Raw genomic sequence first — 26,980 nt, forward strand, 5'->3', positions numbered from 1 at the left:
GCTTGGCCCTAGGTTCCTGGGTCCAGTGTCTGCCCATTTTGCCCTGCAGCAAATAACCCAGTGGTTATTGATAAGGGCTGAACAGCAGGAGCTAAATTGTCCATGTCACTGGGGTATACTTGAGATGAAGTCACAGGTACTTCTTTGTTCATCTCAGGACAGAGGAAAAGGTCCAAGAATGTCATTAGAGAATGACTTCTGAATGCCACTTTCTTTCAACTGCCAGTTTTTAAAAAAACTAGTTTTAGAAACAATAAAGTTCCTCTACTAGGTTAAAGATAATGACTGTGTTTCCCAAGGTTCCCTGGTAAATTTACATTGGATGTTAAAGAAAAATTATTTACTAACAAAAGCACCAGCAATAGTCATTATTTCAGGGTAGAAAAATTAACAGCTTCTTTTTTTTTTTTTAAAGATTTTATTTATTTGAGAGGTAGAATTATAGACAGTGAGAGTAAGAGGCAGAGAGAAAGGTCTTCCTTCCACTGGTTCACTCCCCAAAAGGCCACAACAGCGATAGCTGTGCGGATCCAAAGTCAGGAGCCAGGAGCTTCCTCTGGGTCTCCCATGTGGGTGCAAGGGCCCAAGCACTTGGGCCATCTTTTACTGCTTTCTCAGGCCATGGCAGAGAGCTGGATAGGAAGAGGAATAGCCGGGACTAGAACTGGCATCCAAATGGGATGAAGGCATCACAGGCGGAGGATTAATCCACTGTGCCACAATGCCAGCCCCTAACAGGTTCTACAACTTAAAGAGTCCCATATTCTCTGGACAACTCAATTTTAATGTTTTCCCTTTAAAATTTAGCTTTAATAATCAGTAAAGATGAAATGCTAATCTCAATGCCATTAAAACTTTTGAAGATTTACTATCCTTTGGTTAGTGCTTTAGAATTTAGAATTTAAATCACCAAATAGAAAACCTGTTTCACAATAGATATGAGATGCCATTATTTGTCATTTTTTGTGATATGAACTCAGTTCATGAAATAATATTAAGTGTGTATGCTTAAAACAGTACTTATGTCTCCTGATATTTTAACATGTCTGATTAAAATTAAGGAACAAAATGTTCTACGTGAACACTATTTTCCATGTTTATTATTATTATAACTTATCCTGGCACACAAAGCAGAAATTGGAGAAGTTGGGAACAAATTCAGTTCCTCAGGATTAAAAAGCAAACTGATGGATATTTTCACTTTACTCTGAAGACAAACATGGTTGTAGCTTTAAATGGCTTTAAAGAAAAATGTCAGTGTTTTAACTTTGTAATGTAAAGAGAAACAAGCACCATGCAAAGCAACTCATTTTTATAAGGTACAAATAATACAAATAATAGCATACTGGGGCTACTGTTGTGGCATAGTGAGTAAAGTTGAAGTCTGCAACACTGGCATCCCAAATGGCGTCAGTTTGAATGAGTCTCAGTAGCTTCACTTCCAGCTTGCTGCTAAGGCCTGGGAAAAGCAGTGTAGGATGGTTCAAGTATTTGGCCCTTGCCATGTATGTGGGAGACCTGGAAGAGGCTCCTGGCTCCTGGTTTCAGACTGGCCTAACCCTGGCCGTTATGGCAGTCTGGAGAGTGAACCATCTGGTGAGTGGATTTAGTCAGCTCTCATCATCCCATACAAGGAGGAGAAAATATAGGATCAGAAGAGTCCAGCTACTTCCTCACAAACACCTGTGACTGGGTTAAAAAGCATTTCCAGGGCCAGACACCAGGAAGACAACAACACAGCAAACCTTCAACAGTCAGAAGTGACTTTAGACAGGTCCATGTGTGCCATTCAGCCCTTCTTTTTCTATTGACTTCTCAAATTGGCTCCTCAGATGGTTTTATGCCAAAATTATGACCTATATATATGCATTTGGGTGGGTCCATTCATACTTCTGTGGGACTGTCCTACCACCACCACCGCCCTCTTAAAAGTCACAGCTCCAATGCCTAACATCTCACTTAAACCTACAGTGACAAGAACCACCTCTATGATTCAGATCAACAGATCCACTCAAGGTATTTCTGTTCTTCTCCTTAACTAGATGCCTTCTCCTCATGTTCCACAGTCACCCACCTTAATTCCTCATCTCCCTCACTAAGCCTCAACCTTTTCCGGCCTGTATCCTAGCAAACAGAACCTCCATCTCCAGTAAACAAGAAAACAGCCTCTGAGGTAAACTAAACTTTTCTCTCTCCCTTTAACAAGTCATCACAAGAGTCTATGTTCCAGATATTTCTCAAGCCCTTCTTCTTTGGGCCCCCTACCAGGCTCCCACCATAGCTTACTACGTGCATTGCAATTGCCTCAAATCTTTAAGCTGTTTCACCTCCCCTCTAATGCAAACACCACACTGTACTATCCTTTGCCACCAACAGATGCCTACCTAATTGCTGAATGTTTCCACACTAGCAATAGTGAAATTCCTCAAGAGATAGTGAAACTCTTCAGAGCACACAAAGACGTTCATCATCTGCTTTCATCTCCTTTTTTGTTTTTCTCTTTTCCTTTCAGTTTTGTTCTTGGTTTTGAAACTTAATAATTTTTAACATTTTTGCCACATTCACTTCATCTGTAAACATTATATACAAACAATATATACTATTTTTCTGGAAAACAAGGGTGTTTCTATCACAAAGTGAGGGATTCATAATAATGATCATAACCTGGGGGAAAGAGGAGCATACTGTCATGTACACTGTATAATTCAGAGAACCAATGCTTTTAACTCTATTCCAAATGATAGGACAGCCACACAAGTTTTATACTCTCTATGTATTAACTTCCACAAATAAGAGAAAAAGTGATTTTTGTTTTTTCTTGGTCTGGTTTACTTTCTATAGCATAATGAGCTCCAGTTTGATGCACTTGGTTACAAATGTCAGGATTCCATTAATTTTTATGGCTTAGTAATATCCAATCATCATTTGATGGGTATCTAGGTCAATTCCATATGTTAGCTATAGTGAACTGAGCTGATATAATCATGGAGTTAGAGATAAATTTTTGACATGCTGATTTCATTTCCTTTGGGTAAATTCCCAGGAGTTGGTCATATGGTAGACCTATTTTCAGATTTCTGAGGAATATCCAGACTGTCTTCCATAATGGTTGTACTAGTTTAAATTCCCACCAACAGTGTATTGGGGTACCATTTTATCCATATCCTCTTAGCATTGCTTATTCTTTGAATTTTTTGGATGATAGCCATTCTACTTGGGATGAGATGAAACCTCATTGTGGTTTTTATTTGTACTTCCTGAGGGCTAGTGATCCTGAGCATTCTGTTGGTCATTTGTATTTCTTCCAATTATGGATTTGTCAGTCATTCACTTATCTAATGTCTTTCTCTGTCTTATTTTTGGCTGATATTTCTTATTATTTGATTTTCTTTTTTTGTGTTTCCTTTTCTGACTATCAACCATTTTATTTATTGTATAAGCTGAAGCTACAGAAAAACACAAAGATAAAAATGAAAGACAACTATCCATTATGTTTTTATAAATTACTTTCCAAATAATTAAAATACAATTTAAAACCCTACACTTCTGACCTGCTATATAATCTGCATATATTATGAAAAATAGTCAATATTATGACTATTTCTCTAAAACTTTATTGGTTACACAATTGGATACTGCATAAACATCATTTAACTAAACCCATGTTAGAGTACATTTCCCCATCTTTCTAGAATTTTCTAATGTCAATCTTTCTAACCTGTTGAAGTTTTACATGTCTGCTCATCGCAAAGTTCAATCATGTGCTGCATAACTATGTTTCAGTTAATGATGGACCACATATATACCAATGGTCCCATAAAATCATAGTGGAGATGAAAAATTCCTATCACTTAGTGACAGTATAACATGATAGCTCGGGGCCAGCGCTGTGGCTCACTTGGTTAATCCTCCGCCTGTGGCACCAGCTTTCCATATGGGTGCTGGTTCTAGTCCCGGTTGTTCCTCTTCCAGTCCAGCTCTCTGCTGTGGCCCAGGAAGGCAGTGGAGGATGGCCCAAGTGCTTGGGTCCCTGCACCCGCACAGGAGACCAGGAGGAAGTACCTGGCTCCTGGCTTCGGACTGGTGCAGTGCACTGGCCATAGCGGCCATTTGGGGGGTGAACCAACAGAAGGAAGACCTTTCTCTCTGTCTCTCTCTCACTATCTAACTCTGCCTATTAAATTAAAAAAAAAAATGATAGCTCTACATATTACATGTTTGTGGTGATTTTGGTGCAAACAAACCTACTGTACTACCAGTTGAATAAAAGTATAGTACATATAATTATGCACAACACACAATATTTGATAATGATAATAAACAGCTATATTGTTTATCTACTTATTTTACTAAACTTTTAGCCATTATTCATCTTCTACTTATAAAAAAAGTTCACTGTATAATGGTGTATTTTGTTAGTCATATAGCAGCCTTATACATATCGTGTTTAATGTGTTCCTGGATTGCATTATTTTTTCTTGCGCTTAATTTAATCTCATTTTGTTCATCATGGCACTAAGAGCAATAGGCTATGCTCCATATACAGCATCTAGTCCAGGTGTATAGAAGACTATACCATCTACATTTGTGTAAATATGCCCTAATGTGTTCTCACAACAACACATTTCTCAGAACCTATTCCCATCATTAAGCAAAGCATAGATGGTATATTAATATGTTTGCTATTTATCCTAAGACATCAAGAGTCCTATGTTACTTAAGAACAGCTTATTTGTTTAGCTCTATATACATACTCTATTGAAAAGGCTGTAACACAATGCTTGGTATGAAATGAAAAAAATAATGACTGACTAAATGAATGCACACTTCCTTCAAGCTTTATGGAAAAGCCCTTGATTTTAATATTTTGGTATTTCATGAATTTTATATTTTGGGATTTGATGAATTCAATTATGTTCAGCATGTCTACTTACACTATAATTTTGTCATCTTTTCACATAAGAAGCTTATAATAGCCTCTTTCTGGGCAAAAAAAAAATAGCTAATTTTTTTTCCTCTCCTGGTTATGCAGACAACTCCCTCTGATTAGCTAAGTTGAAATCTTACATTAACATTGCTGATAAAGTCAAAGAAAGTATTTTCAGTTTTCAGCAAGCATAAGAAAACTCATTTCTCCACTTCTGTTGATGTAATGTTGGTACTTGCTTAAAATTTTAATTCATGTATTATAGAGAAAAAACACCATTAATTTAATATTTACTGAAGAGGCATTTCAGATGACTTGCATTTATATGGAAAAGTCTGTAAGAGATACATTACCTAAAACTATACTCAGGCAGTTATTCTTGCCTATTAGATTGACATAAACCTAAAGATTTGTTGACACACCCTGCCAGAAAGACTGTGGGGAAGCAGGCAGTCACCCATTCTCGGTGCTAATGTAAAATGGAATAACTACTTTGAAAGGGAATTTGGCAAATCTTCCAAAACTGCATGTGCATTTACCCTTTGATCTAGCAATCTGACTTCTAGGAAAGATACAATGGTTAAAACACAGAAGGACATGAAAGCAGGACTTCTTTGTAGTAGTGAGACTGAAAACAGTTTTAATGCCCCTAGATGGGGGCTGGATGGATAAACTATGACTCAGCCCCTCAGTGGAAAAAAGAATAAGGATGCTCCCTGTAAACTGCTATGGTGGAGACCCTAATATATATTGTTAAGTAAATATGGAAATGTTGAGAAAAGCCAACACATAGAATATGCTTTCATTTACCTAACAGAGAGGAATACAAACATACATATGCATATGCTTACATTAAAAAACAAAGACAAACAATAACTTTTCTTTTACAATACCCAAATAAGGAGGGTAAAGGGTAGAGAACAAGGAGATATAAACTATGTTTCCTTTTTAAAAAACCATTTAAGCCTTTTTAAAAAATCAGTTATACCCTATGGAGGTATAATTGATAAACAAAACATTGCACATATTCAATGTATATCTGTAGATGAGTTTGGAGTACCTACATGCTATTCTGAAAATACTTGGCTTTATAGATTTGAATTGGGAATTTTTTTCTGGCTATCTACTGAAACAGCCTAAAACCACCTTGCAGTAAGCACCCCTACTACTCACACTTGGGCCTTGAATATACTACTTAACATCAAAAGACACCAGGGCTCTTAGGGGAAATGGTGCTCATTTCATGCCTGGAGCATGGATTGTAAAACACAGCCTTTCAACATCTTAAAACATCACATAGCAGGAAAATGATCAAAGATTATTAAGACCAAAGATGAGAAAATCTGAGCATCAATAAGCAAAATAACCTGAGCTTAATCACTAGGAGATGTACATTTCCTTTTATAAAAATATTCCAGCTAATAAATGAATAATGAATGATAAATTAGAGAAACACTATTTTACAATCCTTAATGAGTTAATGAATCTGGCATTGATCACCAGTCACACATTGTGTGCCACCTGGGAAATGCTACAGAACAAATGACCCAGTCTTTTCAATAAATAATGTGCAAGGAAAGAGTGTAAAAATGAATGAGGAAACTTTTAATACATGAACATGTAATGCTATCCAAAACAGAAGTGAAAAATGTAGAGGGCAGAATAGTACATAAAGTATGCTACCATTTATGTAAATATAAGGAAAACACATATTTTCTTATATAACTAAGCCATTTCCAAAAAAAATACAAGAAAGAAAATATTTAGACTGTTGACTTCAGTTGGTCAGGGAACAGCATAAAATAGTACTTTTTCTATAGAATCTTTTGTATCTTTGGAATTTTAAGACATGAACCTACCACTTACACACAAAAATGTTGAATGAAACAAAATTACAATGAAGCAATAAGTACAACCATAATACTGTGGTTATATAAAAGAATGTCTTTCATATTTATGAATAAACCACTATTTCTATATACTTGGAAATATTTAACACGAATAACAATAAACAGATATGGAAAATTTTTAACAATTAAATATAATTACATATAATTTTAACAACTATAGTTATGTATAAATTATAGATTATAAATATAACAAATTCTGAATGTAAAAAATTTTAATAAACAATTTTATCTACTTTTCATGACAAATAGTAAAGCAAAAACACCATAAGGATAATTAAAATATTATCACATTCTAGCTAGACATTGCCTATGGAAGACCAAAGCATGAGGCCTATTCTTCCTTTACTAAGATGGAAAAGTATCAAATCAAGATAAAAGAAAGTAGAAGTGGGAGAGAGGACTAAAGATACCTTAGACAGCTGTCTGCTGTGATAATTACAAACGTGCTATCTGTCTATAATCAACAACTTGAAACATACTTTAAAACTTATTTTAAGGAATGAAGACAAAAGCCAATTGAATAGATGAGACACTATGACCCTAAATTCCTGCTTGTTGAGATAACATATTTTTATTTGTAAGCAATGACTTGAAATGATCAAAAGCAAACTGAAGTGCACTTACTTTTTGCTGGCCTCACAGACATCTGTAATGTTGGAGAAAAGATGGTGCCTCTCAGTTTTGGTCATTGTGTCGCTCAGTTCTTTAGAATCCTTAAACATTCGTATCAAGATCTCCAAGCTAAGTAAATACGAGTGTTCCGAGGATATGACTTCAAAGATAGCCTGTAAGAAGGAAAGGGAAATGATTACTAATTATTTTAATTGAAGAACTAAATCTAGCTCTCAAAATTCTGCTTTAGGAATGACATAATATCTTAAAAAGTATAAAAATATAAGCATTATTAAAACTACATCACCAAACTGATGTAAACTTGTACAAGACACATTACCCACATCTCAAGAAATACTCATTGTCTCAGTGTAAATATGAAAAGGTGAAAGGATCTGGATGAGTCAGCATTGCATCCTGAGGTCATGCCGTTGCCTGGGGAGGGGAGGGAATCTATGGAAGGAAACTAGGGCATGTCATAAAATCTCAGTATGACATTAATTAACCTTCGGGGTCATCTCCTCCTGCCCTGCTTTCAAAGCTCACTGCTTCAGAGACGGTAAGGATTTATGATGATCACTTAGGATCCAGAGACAACTTCTCATAAATAACTTCTTTCTTTCCTTTCTCACATGTGCTCTTTCTCTCCCTGTGTTCTCATCTGACAAACCTGCAGTCAAAAACAGCACATTTTTTGGCATGTTGTAAAAACTTACCTTCAAGAGCTTCTTACCAGCTACAGGAAATCTTTTATACAAACTCACACAACTGAGTTCAGCAAGCCACCCCCTCTACCCTTCTCAGTGTTGCTAGGAGCAAAGGACCCTCTGCAGAAACTCTTGGTGTCAGGCATATGGCAGTTTTCCTGATGAGTGTTAATGACGAAATGCCAGCTCACACATGTGGACAGACACTAATGCCCTATGTAAGGAATTCATCTGGCCTCTTAAAATCAAATTCAGATCCTCTAGGAATGGCAACACAGGGAACAAGCCTCCTGCGGAACAGGTGGTGAGCAGCCTGAGCGCTCACAGTAACACTGCCTTCACCACTGGATCTTCAGGGCTCCTGCTCTTCAACCCTTGGCCCAGAGAGCACACAGGACCCAGACCGGGTGGAAGCAGAACAGGCATAGGCAGCGGGGGACACCAGTCACACATTGTGACTGGGCTTTGTGTTGTACATCAGGTTGGTAGTGCTGATCTCAGTGTTCCCCTCCCTTTTCAGCATCCTCAAGGTTTTAGAAACTGAGTTTTTACTTAAAGCATATCTCAGCTGTGCTCCAGGGAATTCAGCAATGGAAGTGCCTGAGGAGTACAGTGTAAGAACATCAAGAGTCTTGCTTCACCTGTCGTGTGTAAGGCTATTCAATCAATACAAATATTCAATTATTCCCAAGAAACTCAGGTAAACTAAAGAAAATTCTCCCTTCTTGATTAAAAGTAAGGGATTTTAGGTCATGGATGGATATGGGGACTATAACGACTCGAAGTATTTTCAAGGGCAAAGGCTTCTGTAAGCAAACCCAAAACACTAATATTGGGACAAAAAGATACAATGAACTGTATAGATGACATGAAAATGTGAATAAGTAGTAGTTTAATAGGCTTAATGTAGAATTGTTAAAATATGCTGCAATAGAGGCACCAGTTAAAAGCATATCATGTTAGATCTGCTAAAAATTTCTATACTCTACAGAAAGGAACAATTAAGTTACATTTGGGGCTGTCCTTACTTTTCTATACCACAAATGGAAATAAATATTTTCAGAATATAATAAATATAGACAGGATGCGAACATACAAGGCTGAGAAGAACAGAAATGCTCAAATGGGACTGGGATTTTGGAGAAGCTCTTTGATTTGTCTGCAAGGAAACAGCGCAATGAGAACTTTACAATATTATTACAATCAGCAATTTTCCTAAACTGAATTGATATAAACATCAAGTGATAACACCATATTACTACTTGTTTCACTTTGTGTTAAATAAAATGTTTATTTTGGTGTACTTTTAGATTTACAGGAAACTTGCAAAGGAGGCTCAGGGTTCGCTACATCCCTTACTCAGCTGCCCCTAAGCAAAGTCTATTATATAACCAGAGTACAGTTGTTTGCGGAAGAGTGCATACACCTGATGTGGATTTCACCAGTTTGGTCATTGCCATTGTTTTTCAGTTCCAGTTTCTAATAACGTCTCTTTTATTTATCAATATATTTCATCCAGTTTACATGCCTGGACTTGGTGTTTTTTGGTTTAAATTCAAATGAAGTTGGATATTAACTTTTTTTCCTGGAAGCTTATGTATAACTTTAACAGTTAGCACATAATGATTTTGTAAAAAAAAAAAAAAAAAACCAAAAAAAAACACAGGTTTTCAAAAGACAACACAACAGTACACAACAGGCAAAAGTGCAGATACCACATATACAATTCAGAACTCTAACGTGACCACCAAGTAGAAATATCTTACCTCTTGTCTCTTTCTCTCCTCCTGGCTTACTGTTTGATATAATCCATTTCTTTTTACCTGGAAGAAAGGCAAAATACACTTGCGCTCACTGACTTGAAGAATTCTTTATTATGTAAAGCATAAGGCATAATTCTACACTCTTCAAAAACAAATGAAGAGAAATTATGCAAAATGATGATTTCAGCACATGTTAATTTTTGGTTCTCAAAACCACCAAATAAGACTTAATCCTTTTAATAAACTAGTATGCTAATAATACTAAATATAGTATGCTTTAATACTAAAGAACTGAAAAGTTTCTAAGATACAATCCAATTAGGTGAAGTTTTACTGTTTTAGTCTTAATTCTGGATACTCCTAAGATACATACCATTATTCATCCACTGCATCATAAAAGAAGAAATATGGAAATAAAGAAAATGGAACAATTGCTAGGAGTTTGTTATCTAGACCACACTATTTTCATAGAATACTCTGCTCTTTATAAAAATCCAATCATGCAAGAAATCAAAGCACCAGTCCCCACCCAAATTTCATCAGTCTTTTCAGGATGTGTAGATTTAACAAAGGAAGGTATTAACCTAACATACTTTTGAGAAACAACAGTGCCTGTAAGAGCCACAAACACAATCCTGTCCTTGGAATGATGCAGTTGATGCTGCAATCCCTATCTCCGCTGCCATTCATGTTTGTGTAATTGCTGCAGTTTCCATCATAACTCAGTTTCTAAACCGAAGAGTGGGTAGAGACTGATGAGTGAGGTCCGGGAAGGCAGCACCTGCTGTCTATTCTGGTACACCTGTTACTGAGTCTGGAACACAAATGACCTTCCTGGTTTCCAGTCAATGATTAAATCAGCAAAAGTAAAGCCTACGTGAAACACAATTAAATCCTGTGCTAAACAGAAAAAGCAGCAGGCAACAAGAGTGCTTTCTCTTCATGTCAGAAATTAATAGCAACGAAATATAACAAATCTTCAAACCTTTTTAGCTATCATATATCCCCACAAAATTTAAAAACCATACTCCCTTAGAATCATATGGCGTTGACATCTAATATTTCATCACAAGTTTAAAGAAATAAAAAGATATATTTTCTTCCACCCACTAGTTCATGTCCCCAAATGCCCACGACAGCTGGGGCCAAACCAGGCTGAAGCCCAGAGCTTGAATTTCAAGTCTCCCACATGGGTGACAGGGAACCAACAACTTGAGCCATCACCTGCTACCTCTCAGGGTGCACACGGGCAGGAAGCTGGAATAGGGAGTGGAGTCCGGAATCAAACTCTGGCACTCCAAAATAGGACGCGGAGGTCCCATTGCCAGCCCCAGGGCTCATGCTTTTAAGCATATTAGAAACCCCCTGATGTCTCGAAGAGGCACACACTTCTAGGCCCGGCTATCATAACTAAGATCCTTACTGACACCAGGTCTGTATCAAAGCTCCTGTGTGAGCCAGCGCCGCAGCTCACTAGGCTAATCCTCCGCCTTGTGGCACCGGCACACCAGGTTCTAGTCCCGGTCAGGGCGCTGGATTCTGTCCCGGTTGCCGCTCTTCCAGGCCAGCTCTCTGCTGTGGCCAGGGAGTGCAGTGGAGGATGGCCCAAGTGCTTGGGCCCTGCACCCCATGGGAAACCAGGAGAAGCACCTGGCTCCTGCCATTGGATCAGTGCGGTGCGCCAGCCGCAGCGGCCATTGGAGGGTGAACCAACGACAAAAGGAAGACCTTTCTCTCTGTCTCTCTCACTGTCCACTCTTCCACTCTGCCTGTCAAAAAAAAAAAAAAAAAAAAAAAAAAAAAAAAAAAAAAAACCTCCTGTGTGCTGCTTGTGGTGCACCAGGATTGTGGAATGTTCTTAGCCTCACCCACCATGCTGCATGCTGAGCCTGGGTCAGCCTGTCAGCAAGAATCCACGGCGGAAAAGACATTTTCACACGTGTTCCTAAGGGAGGAGACTGCCGGAAGAATGCAACCCTTCAGAGCTGCTCCCTTCAGTTAACCCTGGGCAGGAATTTCACAGGATTTCCTGTGTGACACAGAGTGCTGGTAGATGGCGATGCAGGCACCATGCCCACAGTCTCTGCAGGTGAGGTCACCAGTGTGACTTTCCACACCACTGTGTCCAAGTGGGGTCCAGGTTCAGACACCTTAGGAGGAAGAGCCTGAAGCCCCATGGCACTGAAACCTACACAAATGACCGCTGGTTTACTGAGGGAGTACGAGTACTGGGGCCCACAGTGAGTGCACTTTTGAGAGGGAAGGGGAGGTGGTTTTGAAACAGGTAAAGTACGAATGCATACAATTATCATCTTTCACTAACAGCCCCAATAGTGAAACATTCCTTTCGTCAAATACTCACCCAGAAGAAATCAGCTGCCCCTATAAAACCTACTGTCCCAGAGATTCCGGGAAGTACTCTTGAACTGTGATAAAACGTATTTGGAGAAACTGAGTTTTCTCGGAAGAGCTATGACCAGGCAGCTCCCTGGGGCTGGCTGCCAGGCGTCCCTTGCTCCAGGGATGCTTTCACACCCTGTACAGGACAGGCTTCAGGTCCTTCCTCCAAAGGCCACAGGAATCATTTTATCTGCCTGAGGCCTCCTTCCACCTTCAACCCCAAGCAGCACCTGGGAGCAGAGGCCTGAGGGTGAAAGTTCATGAGCACGCCAGATGATTCTAGAGATGGAGGAGCCTCAGGAGATGAGTCAAAGGGGAGGGAGGGAGATCGGAGAAGGGACCCCAGAAAGACTTGCAGAAGGTAGACAACACAAAATCAGGGGAGAACGAGGACTTCGGAGCACAATACCGAGTTGAAATGAACAAGAAAAGAAAGAAGGGAAGAGGAAGGGAGAGAGAAAAGACAAAGAAAAAAGGAAAAAGGCGAAGAACATGCACAAAGTTCTAAATGGGAAATGTTCTGGAAATTTCTTTATTCAAAAGTAGTGATCTTATCAGTAAACTTAAGTCAAAATGTACAGGCTTTCTTTGCATGAAAAAAATGTGTATAAAAACATATATTCATACCTATAGATTTAAAATATAAACACTTTTTTCTGTTTTCAAATTTTTGCCAAAAGAATATTTTATGTATTGTCAAGTTTATCATGTCTTCTAGTGCTCTTTTCTCCCCAATTTTGAAAAAGAAAAAATAATATATGAGCTTTTAAAAATCCATGAGTACTATTTAGATACTTGAAGTGACAGATTAAACTTGTACATGGGGTGGATGTTTTGCCTGGTGGTTAAAATGCCAAGTAAGAAGCCTGAGTCAGAGGCTGGCTCTGTAGTTCAGTGGGTTAAGCCACAGCCTACAGTGCCAGCCGGCACCTCAAATGGATGCTGGTTCGAGTCCCGGCTGCTCCACTTCCAATCCAGCTCCCTGATAGCGTACCTGAGAAAGTAGCAGAAGATGGCTTAAGGTCTGAGGGTCCCTGTACCCACGTGGGAGACCTGGAAGAAGCTTCTGGCTCTTGGCTTTGGCCTGGCCTAGTGCCAGTTGTTGTAGTCACTTGGGGAGTGAACCAGCAGATGGAAAATCTGTCTCTCCCTGTCTCTCTCTCTGTGTGTGTGTATGTGCACGTGTGTGTGTCTTCCTCCCTCTCTTTCTCTCTAACATTGCCTTTCAAATAAATAAATCTTAAAAAAAAAAAGATGCCTGTGTTCAATATCAGAGAACCTGCCTTCAATTCCCAACTCTTCTGATTCCAATTTCCTGCCAGTGGAGGCTCATAGTTCAAGTAGTTAGGTTCCTGCCACCCATGTGAGAATCTGGGTTCCCAACTCCCAGACATCCAGCCCCAAACATTTAGGGGAGTAAACCAATGGATGAGAGCTCTTTCACTATCTCTCAAACGAATAAAAAAATAAAATCAGTATTGGCTCCCTTTTATTTATTTTCTCAGGTAGAAATCTCAGTATCAACTTTCTTATTGGTATTGCTGTTGGGAGAACAGGGCTTAGATTTCCTATTCCTTCCCCTCTTGAACTGAACTTTTCCACTCATTTGCATGCTGAGCAACTAGTCTCCCAGACAAGTTTTGAACCTGTCTGGCAAGCTTCCCACAAGCTTCTTCCTTATTAAAATATACATTTCATATTAGCTCTAGCTCGGTACAAATGAGAACACATACACACGAAGACAATCAAAGCAGCTTTCCTTGAACTTTCTTATTTCTCAGTGGTTTAAATTTCTTATATAAACATGTTATCAACAAATAGAATTACAATTTAATAAAGCACTAAGAATTGAACTCAATTTGAGGTTCATGATTTTGTATCATCACAAAATTCACAAAACTGTTTAAATTTGGCCATGGCAGTCTAGACTCTAAAGAGTAGAAATCTGAACACATGCCGATATTTTCACATTCAGCATTTTAAGTGGATAAAAAGTAAGTCATATAAGATAAAACAATACATAATACTACAGTTCTGACATGTTAAAAAAATATAAACATCAGAGCAGGTATTCGGCTTAGTGCTTAAGATACCATGACACCACTTGGGATGCTCATATACCATACAGAGTGCCTGAGTCCAAGTCCTGGCTCCATTCCTGATTCCAGCTTCCTACTAATGCATACCCTGGGACGCAGCACCTGATGACTCAAGTACTTGGGTCCCTGCCACTCATATGAGAAACCAGGCTTGAATTCGTGGCTCCTGGCTTTGGCCTGGCCCAGCCCCAGCTGTTGTGCACAATGAGGAATGAAGCACTGGATGAGAGATGTCTGCCTTTCTTTGTCTCTTTCCCTCTCTGCCTTTCAAATAAATAAAATAAAATTTGAAAATTAACTAATATAAATATCTATGGCATGTCAAGATAGGCATATCTAGAACTAATAATTGTTTTAAATTAATAATCATAAATTATATATTTGCTTTGCAATCAGCAATTCTTCACCCATAATCTCTGCAACTAAACTACTTTGCATTTCTAAATGAAATTTAAATTCACAATTAGCTAAATCTAATAAAAAATAATATGAGATACCTCTAAGGATATTATATTGTCTAGTTAGACCCAAAACACAGTTTATGAAATTCATGAAAGGTAAACATCCTAATGTGTAGACCCAAAACTTAATTATTAGATACTCCACCTAAAATTCAGGCCGGGGACGTGCTGTGGCCCAGTGGGTTAAGATGCCACCTGCAACACCAGCATCCCATATGAGCATAGACTCAAGACCCACCTGCTCTACCTCCAATCCAGCTCCCTGGTAATGCACCTGGGAAGGCAGCCAAAGATGGCCCGAATGCTTCCGCCTCTTTCACTCTCTGTCTGTAACTCTGCCCTTCAAATGGTAAATAAATGTCTTAAAATAATAAATAAATAAAACTCAGGCCAGTTTCCTTCTTGATACCTTGTGTTTTTATGTGATAAAAACACTTATGTCCCCACAGACCCCAAAAACCCTCATATGTTGAAATCCTAACTCCAAAGGTGATAATATTAGGAAGTGGCACCCTTCTGAATGAGTTAATGCCCCCTTTTTTTTTTAACTTTTATTTAATGAATATAAATTTCCAAAGTACGATTTATGGATTACAATGGCTTCCCCCCCATACCGTCCCTCCCACCCACAACCCTCCCCTTTCCCACTCCCTCTCCCCTTCCATTCACATCAAGATTCATTTTCGATTATCTTAATATACAGAAGATCAGCTTAGTATACATTAAGTAAGGATTTCAACAGTTTGCTCCCACACAGAAACATAAAGTGAAAAATAATAGATGATTTTTTTTAAATGATGATGAAATCAGATCAGACCTATTGTCATGTTTAATCCCAGTGAGAGTCAAGTTGGGAGTTGATAATTTCTTTTTTTTTTTTTTTTTTTTTTTTTTTTTTGCAGAGGATCAGTTTAGTATGCATTAAGTAAAGATTTCAACAGTTTGCACCCCCATAGAAACACAAAGTGAAATATATTGTTTGAGTACTCGTTATAGCATTAAATCTCAATGCACAGCACATTAAGGACAGAGATCCTACATGAGGAGTAAGTGCACAGTGACTCCTGTTGAGTTAATGCCCTTTTTATTTTAAATGTTTTATTTAAGTTACACAAGTTTCATGTACTTCATATATACAGATTTAGGAACACAGTGATGCTTCCCATCCTACCCTCCCTCCTGCCCATGCTCCAATCCTTCCTCCTCCTCCCTCTCTCATTCCCACTCTTTTTACAAAGATCTATTTTTAGTTTACTTAATGATCATATAATTAACCCTACACTAAGTAAAAGAGTTCAACAAATACTATGAAGAGAAAAAACACTGTTACTCAACAGAAAAGACAAGGGCTGTAAACAATTATCAAATCTCAAAATGTCCATTTCACTCCAATATATCACATTTTAGGTACTCTATTAGTTACCTCGGATCAGAGAAAACATGATATCTACATGATATCTGCCTTTTTGGGACTGACTTATTTCACCATGTATAATGTTTTCCACTTGCGTCCAGTTTGTTACCAAAGACAGGACTTCATTTTTTTTTTAACAGCTGAGTAGTACTCCATAATATCTTATCCAGTCAACAGCTGATAGACATCTGGTTGATCTTAGCTGTTGTGAATTCTGCTGCAACAAACAGCTGATTTCATTTCCTTTGGTAAATTCCCAGGAGTTAAATGGTTGCATCAGGTCTATATTCAGATTTCTGAGGTATCTCCATACTGTCTTCCACAGTGGCAGCATCAGTTTACATTTCCACCAACAGCGGAGGAGGGCACCTTTTCCCCCACATCCTCACCCACATTCGTTGGTTGTTGATTTCTATATGAAAGCCATTCTAACCGGAGTGAGGTGAAACCTCATTGTGGTTTTGATTTGCATTTCCCTGATGGCTGGCGATCCCGAGAATTTTTTCAAGTGCCTGATGGATTAATGGCCTTTTAAAATAGGTCCAGAAAGAACCCCTCTCCCATTCCAGCACATGAAAACACAGCAAGAAGCACTGCCTACCAGCCAGAAAGCATCCTCTCAGAGTACAGCACCTGCTTTGATCTTGGACATCTCAGCCTCCAGAACTGTGAGAAAACAAATATTTCTTGCTTATAAAGCACCTGGTTTATGGAATTTTGTGCTGCCAGTGAACCTAAGGTACCTTGCAAGTCTGAGATTGATTCTCAGGTCAATTTCCTTTAAATGAACAGACAGGCTTCAGCAAGTGACTTGCACACAGCACTTCACACACTAGCACTAACCATTTTCTTTTATCTTTTTAAAGATTTATTTTATTTTATTTGGAAGTCAGAGTTACACAGAGAGAAGAGACAGGCAGAGAGAGAGAGAGAGAGAGAGAGAGAGAGAGAGAGAATCAATCTTCCATCCAGTGGTTCACTCCCCAATTGGCCACAATGGCTGGAGCTGCGCCAATCCCAAGCCGGGAGCCAGGAGCTTCTTCCGGGTCTCCCACATGGGTGCAAGGACCCAAGAACCTGGGCCATCCTCCACTGGTTTCCCAGGCCACAGCAGAGAGCTGGATCGGAAGTGGAGCAGCCAGGTCTCGAACCAGCACCCAAAGGATGCTGGTGCTTCAGGCCAGGGCGTTAACCCAATGCGCCACAGCGCCGGCCCTGCATAACCATTTTCACCTTAAAGAGAATGGTGTCAGGACATCCATGAACTCTGTGCAATCCACTTCCCTTGGCCTTTGTCGCCACTCACAGAAAGAGATTATAAGCCAAGTTCTCTAAGCCCCATACAGAGGCCTGATGTTGCCATTTACACAAAACTTATCTATGAGTAGGGCCAGGACTAATAGTACTAGTCTCATGCAGGTATTTGGTTACAGCAGTTAAGAAGACACGTGGAATTCCTACATCTCATATGGTTGGGTTTGAGTCCCAGCTCTGCTTCTGATTCCACCTTCTTGCTAATGCATACCATGGGAGGCAGCAGGTGATTGTGCAAGTACTTGGGTCCTTGCACCCATGTGGGAGACCTAGACAGAATTCTGGGCTCCTGGTTTTAACCTGTTCCAACCTTAGCTATTGAGACATTTGGGGAGTGAACCAGCAAATGTGAGGTTGGTCTGTCTCTCTCTCTCCCCTCCCCACATCTTTCTCTTTGCCTTTCTAATAATTAAAATGCTAAATAAAACTTTGAAAAACATAGTGTCCCTGGGCTAATCAGATCATCATTTTCTGTGGGGTAAGTAGGGATATGTTCTCAAGTTCTCTGGTACTTGATATGGTTTACAGATAAGATGGGTATGTGTTCCTCCTATTTTTCCTACCAACTTGGGCAAACAGTTTGGGAGGCCTCCAAAAACATGACAAACATACACACACACACACACAATCCTAGAAATGTAATGAGTTAAAATTAAATCAGATATTTTAATCAAATTTTAATCAATTCTAAAGCATTAATTTATGCGGAATACCGACTGGAGCAAAGCCTTTACATTGCTGAAAAGCAGCTGGTTGGTTACTCCTGCTTCTTTTCTCAAAAAGCTCAAGTAGGAAGGGACACTGAAGCCCAGGACACAATCACTCACCAGTCCTTTCTTTTTCTTTTTTTACTTTGTAGGATTTGTTTATTTATTTGAAAGGTAGAATTACAGAGGCGGGGAGGGATAAATAGAGATATCTTCCATCTGCTGGTTCACTCCCCAGATGGACACAATGGCCAGGGCTGGGCCAGGCTGAATCTAGGAGCCAGGAGCTTCATTGGGGTCTCCCACATGAGTGTCAGGGACTCAAGTACTTGGTCCATCTTCTGCTGCTTTTCTTAGGCCATTAGCAGGGAGCTGGATCAGAAGTGAACAGCTGGGACTTGAACTAGTGCCCATGGGGGATGCAACCAAGGTAGTGACTTTACCAATTACACCAACACTGGCCCCTCCCTCATCCTTTCTACAGACTTGACATCACTCCAGTGGTCTGTGAGTTATGAGTGAGTTAGAGCTTTTTCATTGAACATACTTGTAGCAGCAATTTGAGAGTATATTTGAAGTTCCTAAAATGAAAATGCCAGGTCCAGAAATATTGTCTATAACTACACCCAATAAGCCCTGCCTTAGCCAAAGGTTTGGAGACATCATGTTACTGAAGCTGCGGCTGCCACAGAACATTAATTTCAACGGGTTCAGGATTCATGTAACCAAAGATCAGACAAATGAAGTCAAGATAAGGAACAGTGTCGCTGTCTATGGAGTGGCAGGTTAACACAGAGCGTTCTAATTTTCTTTTTCGAAGGGGAGATAGAAATACCACATGTTCTCTCTACTATGTGAAAGTTTAAAAAAGTCTAAGTGAATTTAGAATAGTGGTTACTAGAAGCTGGAAAGGAAAGGGAAGGGGCAATAGAGAGACGATGGATAATGGGTAGCAAGACACAACTGGACAGAAGGAGTAAATTCTATCCAGTGTCCCACAGCACAGTGAGGCAACTGCGGTTCCCAAGAACTGCAAGAGGGGAGCTGGTAGACTCCAAAGGTAAAGAGAAGGACGTGGAAAGGCTAATGACTTGCTTTGATCAATTAATACTTGTGCTGAAATGTCACACTGCACCCCAGAAAAAGTGCAAGTACTGCACGTGAATCAAGAATATTAATAAATAAAGAATAAAAGTTTTAGGAAGTGGCAGAAGCTTAAGGCCCATTTAATAAGATCATATGCTTAATTTAAAACTATGTGTCTAGCAGCATGCCGGTGCTGGACTTCTCAATTCACTTGCAAAGCTGATCTCCTCTCTGATCTACCATTAAGCTGAACTCCACAATCCTTAGCAGAGGTCTTATATCTCTACAAACTGCAAGCATGAGCCCCAGAGTGGGGCAATTCAAGGCCAGGCCTTGAAGCTTGAGCTCCCTGAAAAGCCAGAGTTCCTGAATGAACTCAGATTTTTTTCAACACATAATACACAGGTGAGGTTGAGACAATAAACTATAAACAGATAACTAATGAAATGAACAAGGATAAACTTCTGTGCTTTGTATGATTTAGGAGGTGAAGTGTGCAGCCTTTCATCTGTAACCAGCCCTCACTAACTACCTCTACCCATATCTATCTACCATATCTCACTGGTTCTTAATGTACTGCTCCAGTTACTACGGTTATCGATCTCTAACTACACACCAGGTACTGTTCTTCCCATTCATCTAAGCCTACTAATACCTGTGCGAGGAAGGGGGTCACAGTTCCCTGGTTCACAAACAGAAACCAGAGTCACAAAAGTTACATCATTCCACTAATGAGTGGTAAAACTGGGAATCCAACCCAGGCCTGGCTGCTTGTCCACAAAGCCTGAACTTGGAACCACGACTGCCATGGCACAAATTTTCTTTTAAAAAACGTTTGAGTTGTGATTTGCAGCTACTCTTCCCCTAAATTAAGTTCCTCGCCCTGGGGGCTCCAGAAACCACAGTGAAAGCTAGCTGTCAGCAGTAGGGCTCCCTGGTCATCTACTTTGTTGATTAGTCCTGACATTTCTCCCATTAATCAAATTCCTCTCTTTTGCTTGTGGCTGTCTCTAACCTGCATTCCCCAGCACGGACTATGGAGCCTGGTACTAAATTTATTCATTCTTTATGCCCAAATGAGTGAGAGATGTGCTTCTGCTATCTCTATCAGCCAGTAGGAGAGAAAACGAGGTCAATAAACCCAGAAAATCTAATGACACAGAAGTAGAAAGAGGATGATTTTAGGACAAAAGGACAATTCTTCACAATTATTTAATAAAACATTATAAATTTATTTAAATGGGTTATTTAATAAAATACTGAGGTGCGGACCACACTAATAGTGATTAACAGTAGAGGGGTTTGGGTAGTGGTGGAGTCCAAAGTCACTTTCAGTCCTCACTGGTATGTTTAACTTTTATGAGGACAATGTATTTGCATTACCCCTCTATTCAAAACAATTGCTTCAAAGAACGAATTTTCAACTTTAAATGCAAATACGTAATCAGTTAAAAGACTCAAACATCCACTTCTGGATGAAATAATGCACAGGCTTGAAGAGAGTGTGAAAGAAATTTTCAGGACAAAGGAAATTATCCGTAACATGGTTAAGAGAGAAAAACAGGTTACAACCAGTAAATGTAATGATATGAAAAGATATTTATAATATTTCTAAAAGAAAAAAGGTAGATGACAAAACAATAACTTGCTTAAAAGACAATCTATATACATGCTTTTAAATATGTATTATTTTATTTGACAAGCAGAGAGAAAAATAAAGAATTCTCATCTACTTTTTCACTCCCCAAATGTCCACAGCAGCCAGGGCTGCCCAGGCCAAAGCCAGGAGCCAGAACTCTATCCCAGACTCCCATGTGGGTGAGAGGGAGCCAAGTACTTAAGCCTTCACCTGCTGCCTCCTGCGATGCACATTAGCAGGAAGCTGGATCAGAAACAAAGATAATACTTGAACTCAGACACGCTAATATGGGATGCAGGCATTCCAAGCAGGTCTTAACTCCACTGTCAAACACCCACCCCTCTATAAATACATTTTCAAAAAGAAAAGGATCTGATCTGAAAAGTTAGACACCAAAATAACAATAGTGATTGAGTTAGGGGACAGAGTTCAACTAAATTTTTCCTTGTATCTATGGTATTTTCTGATTTTTTCTAATCACCATGTCTTGACTTTCTAAACAAAGCTACATTTTCAATAACAAAACTAACATCTCAATAAAGGAAAGAAAACAAGCAGGGCAGACACCAGTCACTGTAAGGATGCCAGTGATATCTGCATTTCTCTGTTTTTGCCCCAAAGGAAAGCCAGAGAAATGAGAGCGATCACTGGTAAAGAAAGGAAATAAAGACGCAAAGGTAAAAAGAGGCAATGAGAAAGAAAGATTTTAGTCAAGCCCAAAACAAGCAATGTCTTATGAAGCTGTGTTGAAAATGACTGATGACAGGTGAGAGACAGAGGAGGAGGAGACTGGGCCACAGTCAGTGTAACTGAGAATGACGCCCCTGACGCATAGTGAAGGTATGAGTCCAGAAGGGGTTGAGGAAGGCAGGAGTGTTCCAAGGCACTTCTCCATACAAATGATCACCTGTTAGTAAAGCTCGTGCCAACAGCTTAAGTGCTACTTTATTTTTATTTAGTATTTTTGTAAAGTGGCAGGTGGATAAAAACAAACTCCAAAACAATATCTTACTTGGAGCAACACTGACTGTGAAGTTAATTTCCAAGATTTGCAATAAAGAATGTAAGCTGAGCAAAGCCCATTTTGGAAACACAGGTAATAAAGTCAACTAATGTTTTACAATTGAAGCAAAAACCATACCATGGTTTTACTGCATGGGAACTGTCCTATCATACACAGATCTGAAAGACAGTCACAGAATGGCCAGCTTTCTCCTTCCATCAAATCTTACTTATGCCTTTTATACTTGAATCACTTTTTTAAAAAATAATTAATTTATTTGAAAGTCAGAGTTACGCAGAGAGAGAAGGAAAAGCAGAGATAGAGGGGTCTTCCATCCACTGATTCACTCCCCAGTTGGTCACAACGGCCTGAGCGGCGCCAATCCAAAGCCTGGAGCCAGGAGCTACTTCTGGGTCTCCCACACGGGTGCAGGGGCCCAAAGACTTGGCTCGTCCTCTACTGCTTTCCCAGGCCATAGCAGAGAGCTGGATTGGAAGTGGAGCAGCCTGGACTCAAACAGGTGCCCATATGAGATGCTGGCACTGCAGGCGGCAGCTTTACCTGCTAAGCCACAGCGCCGGCCGCTTGATTCACTTTTAATCCCACTCTTCTCCCTGTCTAGCCATTGTTTTGTAGCTATAGTTTTCCTGACCATCAGTGTACTCTATAATTTCTATGTCATTTCCTCTGGCCTTCTGTCCTACATTTACACACAAACATCATTTGTGCACTTCATTTCTACTGTCTTCTTCTTCTTTTTTAAGATTTATTTATTCATTTGTCAGGCAGAATTACAGAGAGGCAGAGGCAGAGAGAGAGGTCTTCCCTCCGCTGGTTCATTCCCCAGATGGCTGCAAGGGCCAGAGCTGCGCCAATCCGAATCCAGGAACCAGGAGCTTCCTCCAAGTCTCTCAACTTGAGTGCAGGGGCCCAAGCACTTGGGCCATCTTCTACTGTTTTCCCAGGCCATAGCAGGGAGCTGGATCGGAAGTGGAGCAGCCAGGACACAAACCGGCGCCCATATGGGATACCAACCTGCAGGAGGTGGCTTTACTGGCTATGCTACAGCGCCAGCCCCTCTATGTCTTCTAAATGAAGTTCTGAGTTCCTGGAGCAGAGTCTGGGTTTTAGACTTATTTTATTTTTCCCACCCACTAAAATGCAGTGGAATACTACAAAGGACTTTTGGAGACATTTTTCAAATAGTAGCTTATAAATTCTCAGTGAACGCAAAGCAAAATCAGGTAATCTTGGGGCCAGCATGGTGGTGTAGCAGACAAAGCCATATTCTGTGATGACAGCCCATGGGGTGCTAATTCAAGTCCCAATTGCTCCACTTCCAATCCAGCTCCCCGCTAATGGCCTGGGAAAAGCAGCAGAAGATGGCCCAAGTACTGTAACCCATGCTACCCATGTGGGACACTTAGATGAAGCTCCTAACACTTGGCTTTGGCCTGGCCCAGCCCAGGCTGTTGTGGCCATCAGGAAAGTGGATCAGCAGTCAGAAGTTCTCTCCCTCTCTGTAACTCTTTCAAGTAAATGAATAATTTTTTTTAAAAAGGCCCATCTTTTCATGGACTAATCATTATCTATTTAAATGTAACAAGAAAGAATAAAATAGAAATAATTTTCTGCCTTGTACAACTTTTGTTTGAAACATATACATACACATTCAGACACATACGCACTAAATCACAAGGTAAGATGTATTTCTCATTAAGACCATGGCCTGAATGTCCAATCCATGATGCATACATCTGACCTAGACAAATTAGTCATGTCTTTTTTTTTTTATAAAGGTTTTATTTAATGAATACAAATTTCATAGGTACAGCTTTAGGAATATAGCAGTTCTTCCCCCCATACTTGCTCTTCCACCCCATCTCCTGTCCCACCTCCTGCTTCCTCTCCCATCCCAATCTTCATTAAGAGTCATTTTTAAATTATCTTTATATACAGAAGACCAATTCTATACTAAGTAAAGCTTGCAACAGTTTGCACCCACACAGACACACAAAGTATAAAGTACTGTTTGAAGACAAGTTTTATCATTAATTCTCATAGTATAACTCATTAAGGACAGAGGTCCTACATGGGGAGTAAATGCACAGTGACTCCTGTTGTTGATTTAACAACTGACACTCTTATTTATGATGTCAGTGACCACCGAGGCTCTAGTCATGAGCTGCCAAGGCTATGGAAGACTTTTGAGTCCACAAACTCTGTCAGTATTTAGACAGGGCCCTAAGCAAAATTAAAGTTCTCTCCTCCCTTCAGAGAAAAGTATATCCTTCTTTGATGTCCCATTCTTTCCACTGGGATCTCACTCACAGAGATCCTTCACGTAGACCATTTTTTGCCACTGTGTCTTGGCTTTCTATGCCTGAAATGCTCTTACGGACTTTTCAGCCAGATCCAAATGCCTTAAGGGCTGATTCTGAGGTCAGAGTGCTATTTAGGGCATTTGTCATTCTATGAGTGTGCTGTGTGGCCTTCTTCCCATGAGGATCATTCTCTCTTTTTAATTCTATCTATTTTGTTTTAATTTTTATTTGACACATAGAGCCACAGACAGTGAGATAGAGAGAGACAGAGAGAAAGGTCTTTCCTCCCTCAGTTCACTCCCCAAATGGCCACTACGACCAGTGCTGTGCCGATCCGAAGCCAGGAGCCAGGTGCCTCCTCCTGGTCTCCCCTGCGGGTACAGGGGCCCAAGGACTTGGGCCATCCTCCACTGCCCTCCTGGGCCACAGCAGAGAGCTGGACTGGAAGAGGAGCAACTGGGACTAGAACCCAGTGCCCATATGGGATGCCGGTGCCACAGGTGGAGAATTAACCTAGTGAGCCACGGCACTGGCCCCAATTCTATCTATTGTTTTTACCAGACACTTGGTCTTATGTATTTGATCCCTTTAACAATTAATACTATCTATATGAGCAGTTATATACTTATTTTGATCACTTTAACATGTAAGATGGCATTAACACCACCCAGCTTTATGGGAATTGGAGTCCCATGGCAAGATTTTAGCTTTACCCTTTGGGGTAAGTCAGTGGGAATGTGTGCCGAACTGTACAACTCCTCCCTCTTTTATTTCCACTCTTATTTTTACTGGGATCTATTTTCAATTGGATTTAAACATCTATGAATAATTCAGTGTTAAGTAAAGAGTTCAACCAATAGTATTAAGCAGAAAAAGAAAATAGTAAAAAAATAAAATAAACTATTTCTTGACAGTCAAGACAAGAGCCATGTCTTAATAATCCTACAGAGCCCAAAAGAAAAGCTGTTCTACTCATAGCTTCATACCCAAAGTGGCTGTGGTTTGTACCATAATTGATCATAGAGGTCAAAGCTCACTGTAAGAGAGCTAACCAGGCAAACAGCCAAATGACAATGCTCGTTTAAGTGATCTGTTAAGTGGGGGACAAGAATCTGAGCTAACACAAACTTGTCACTGAACAAACTAACCTGCCTAGTTCTATATGGAAACTGAAAGGACATGAGGATGGGACAGGGCCATGCCAGGTTATATCAAGCCAACGTTACAAGAACTCAGACATTCTGCATATGCAGGAGCTGTTGGGAGAAAGGACAGGCATTGTGAGAATGAGCCAATTCATGAGAAGAGAGACAACAGGCTGAGTCATGTCACTGGCAGAGCACCACAAGGAAATGTGGTTCTACCTCTTCGAGAGCCCTGGGCACATGCAGGTATTACCTGAAGATTCAGTTCCAGGAACGTGAAGGCTCAACTGAAACAGCAGTAGCAGGGTCACCTAACATCCCACAGTACTGGTTACTTTGACATAAAATAGAAAATTGGTACATTTCCTCACAGTATCATCACAAGGACTTCACGAGCTATATATGAAATCACCTAGCACAACCCTGCCACATAATAAATACTCTACCAATATCTGGTAAATAATTGAACTGCATGTCAACTGATCGATGCTGCAATGACCAATGGCAGTTACCCTGCAGGTCAGCCATTGCACTGACTGCTCATACTGAGACTTTGGACCCATGTGAATGTCAGGGCTCCCTGTTGCTCAGCTGAGCAGGCCACAACCACATGCCTTAGCACACCACTAACAGAAGCAGGGTTTCTTGCACCCAAAGTAGAAACTGCTCTATTATTATATTATTGTCGTTGAATGGGTGGCAGAATTTATATCCTACATCGAAATAGGAAATAATCTGTAATTTTTGTACTGAAGATAAGATCTCCTCCTGCAGAATCTCTCCACTAACTTTACAGTTATATCTCTTCAAATAATAGAAAGATAGGTAGTAAACAGCTTACTAATCTTAAGACATTGTCATCCACACTAATCATCTGGAAAAATCAGCAGACTCTGAGTCATCTGAATAAATCTACAAACTTTAGTAACAAACTTTTAAAGACTACTTCCATACTTCCAGAATCAACAGTGACTTTGACTGTGACACTACTCACCAGTCATGCTGGAGAATGAGTACTATGTGGACACGGTCCTGAGAAACAGTCCCATCACAGGACTGAGGGAGGAGAACCCACAAAAGGACACCTTCAGGTCAAGGAAATACAAATGAAGCCTCAACCCAAAGCTCAATATTACAGAGCCCTTCCCTGTAATTACCCAGAACCCCTGAGATTCATCTTCTTCTAATACACTATATTACTACAGATTTCTGTTGAACTTGAATGTGTCTATGTGCCTTCCCCATAGAAATACCTACTGAAGAGAAAGGTGTGATTTAATCAGGTTTCACAGTAAGCAACAGCTTGGATGTCACCTGAGTATACAATGTATTTCAGGCACAAGACTGATGACATTCCAAGTGAGTGGAGATCACAGACGAGGTCCCACTGAACCTAGGGCCCTTCCAATTCACAGAAATCAGAAAAGTAAGGAGGAATCCACAAAGATGAAGAAGCCTCAGTTTGGGTA

The 26,980-nt window shown here is 39.9% G+C and overlaps 1 protein-coding gene across 1 annotated transcript in view; it reads right to left on the bottom strand.

The window, feature by feature from the left end:
* Window positions 1-26,980, bottom strand: part of ARHGEF26 (Rho guanine nucleotide exchange factor 26) — a 133,479-nt gene that overhangs the window by 91,384 nt on the left and 15,115 nt on the right. The window contains exons 5-6 of the mRNA XM_017346853.3: window positions 9,923-9,979; window positions 7,462-7,622 (exon numbers count right to left, since the gene is read on the bottom strand). Of these exons, the coding sequence (XP_017202342.2) occupies window positions 7,462-7,622; window positions 9,923-9,979 (218 nt within the window). The remainder of the gene's footprint in view (window positions 1-7,461; window positions 7,623-9,922; window positions 9,980-26,980) is intronic.

Source organism: Oryctolagus cuniculus, chromosome 4 (assembly GCF_964237555.1).
Source record: "Oryctolagus cuniculus chromosome 4, mOryCun1.1, whole genome shotgun sequence".
NCBI classification, from domain to species: Eukaryota; Metazoa; Chordata; class Mammalia; order Lagomorpha; family Leporidae; genus Oryctolagus; species Oryctolagus cuniculus.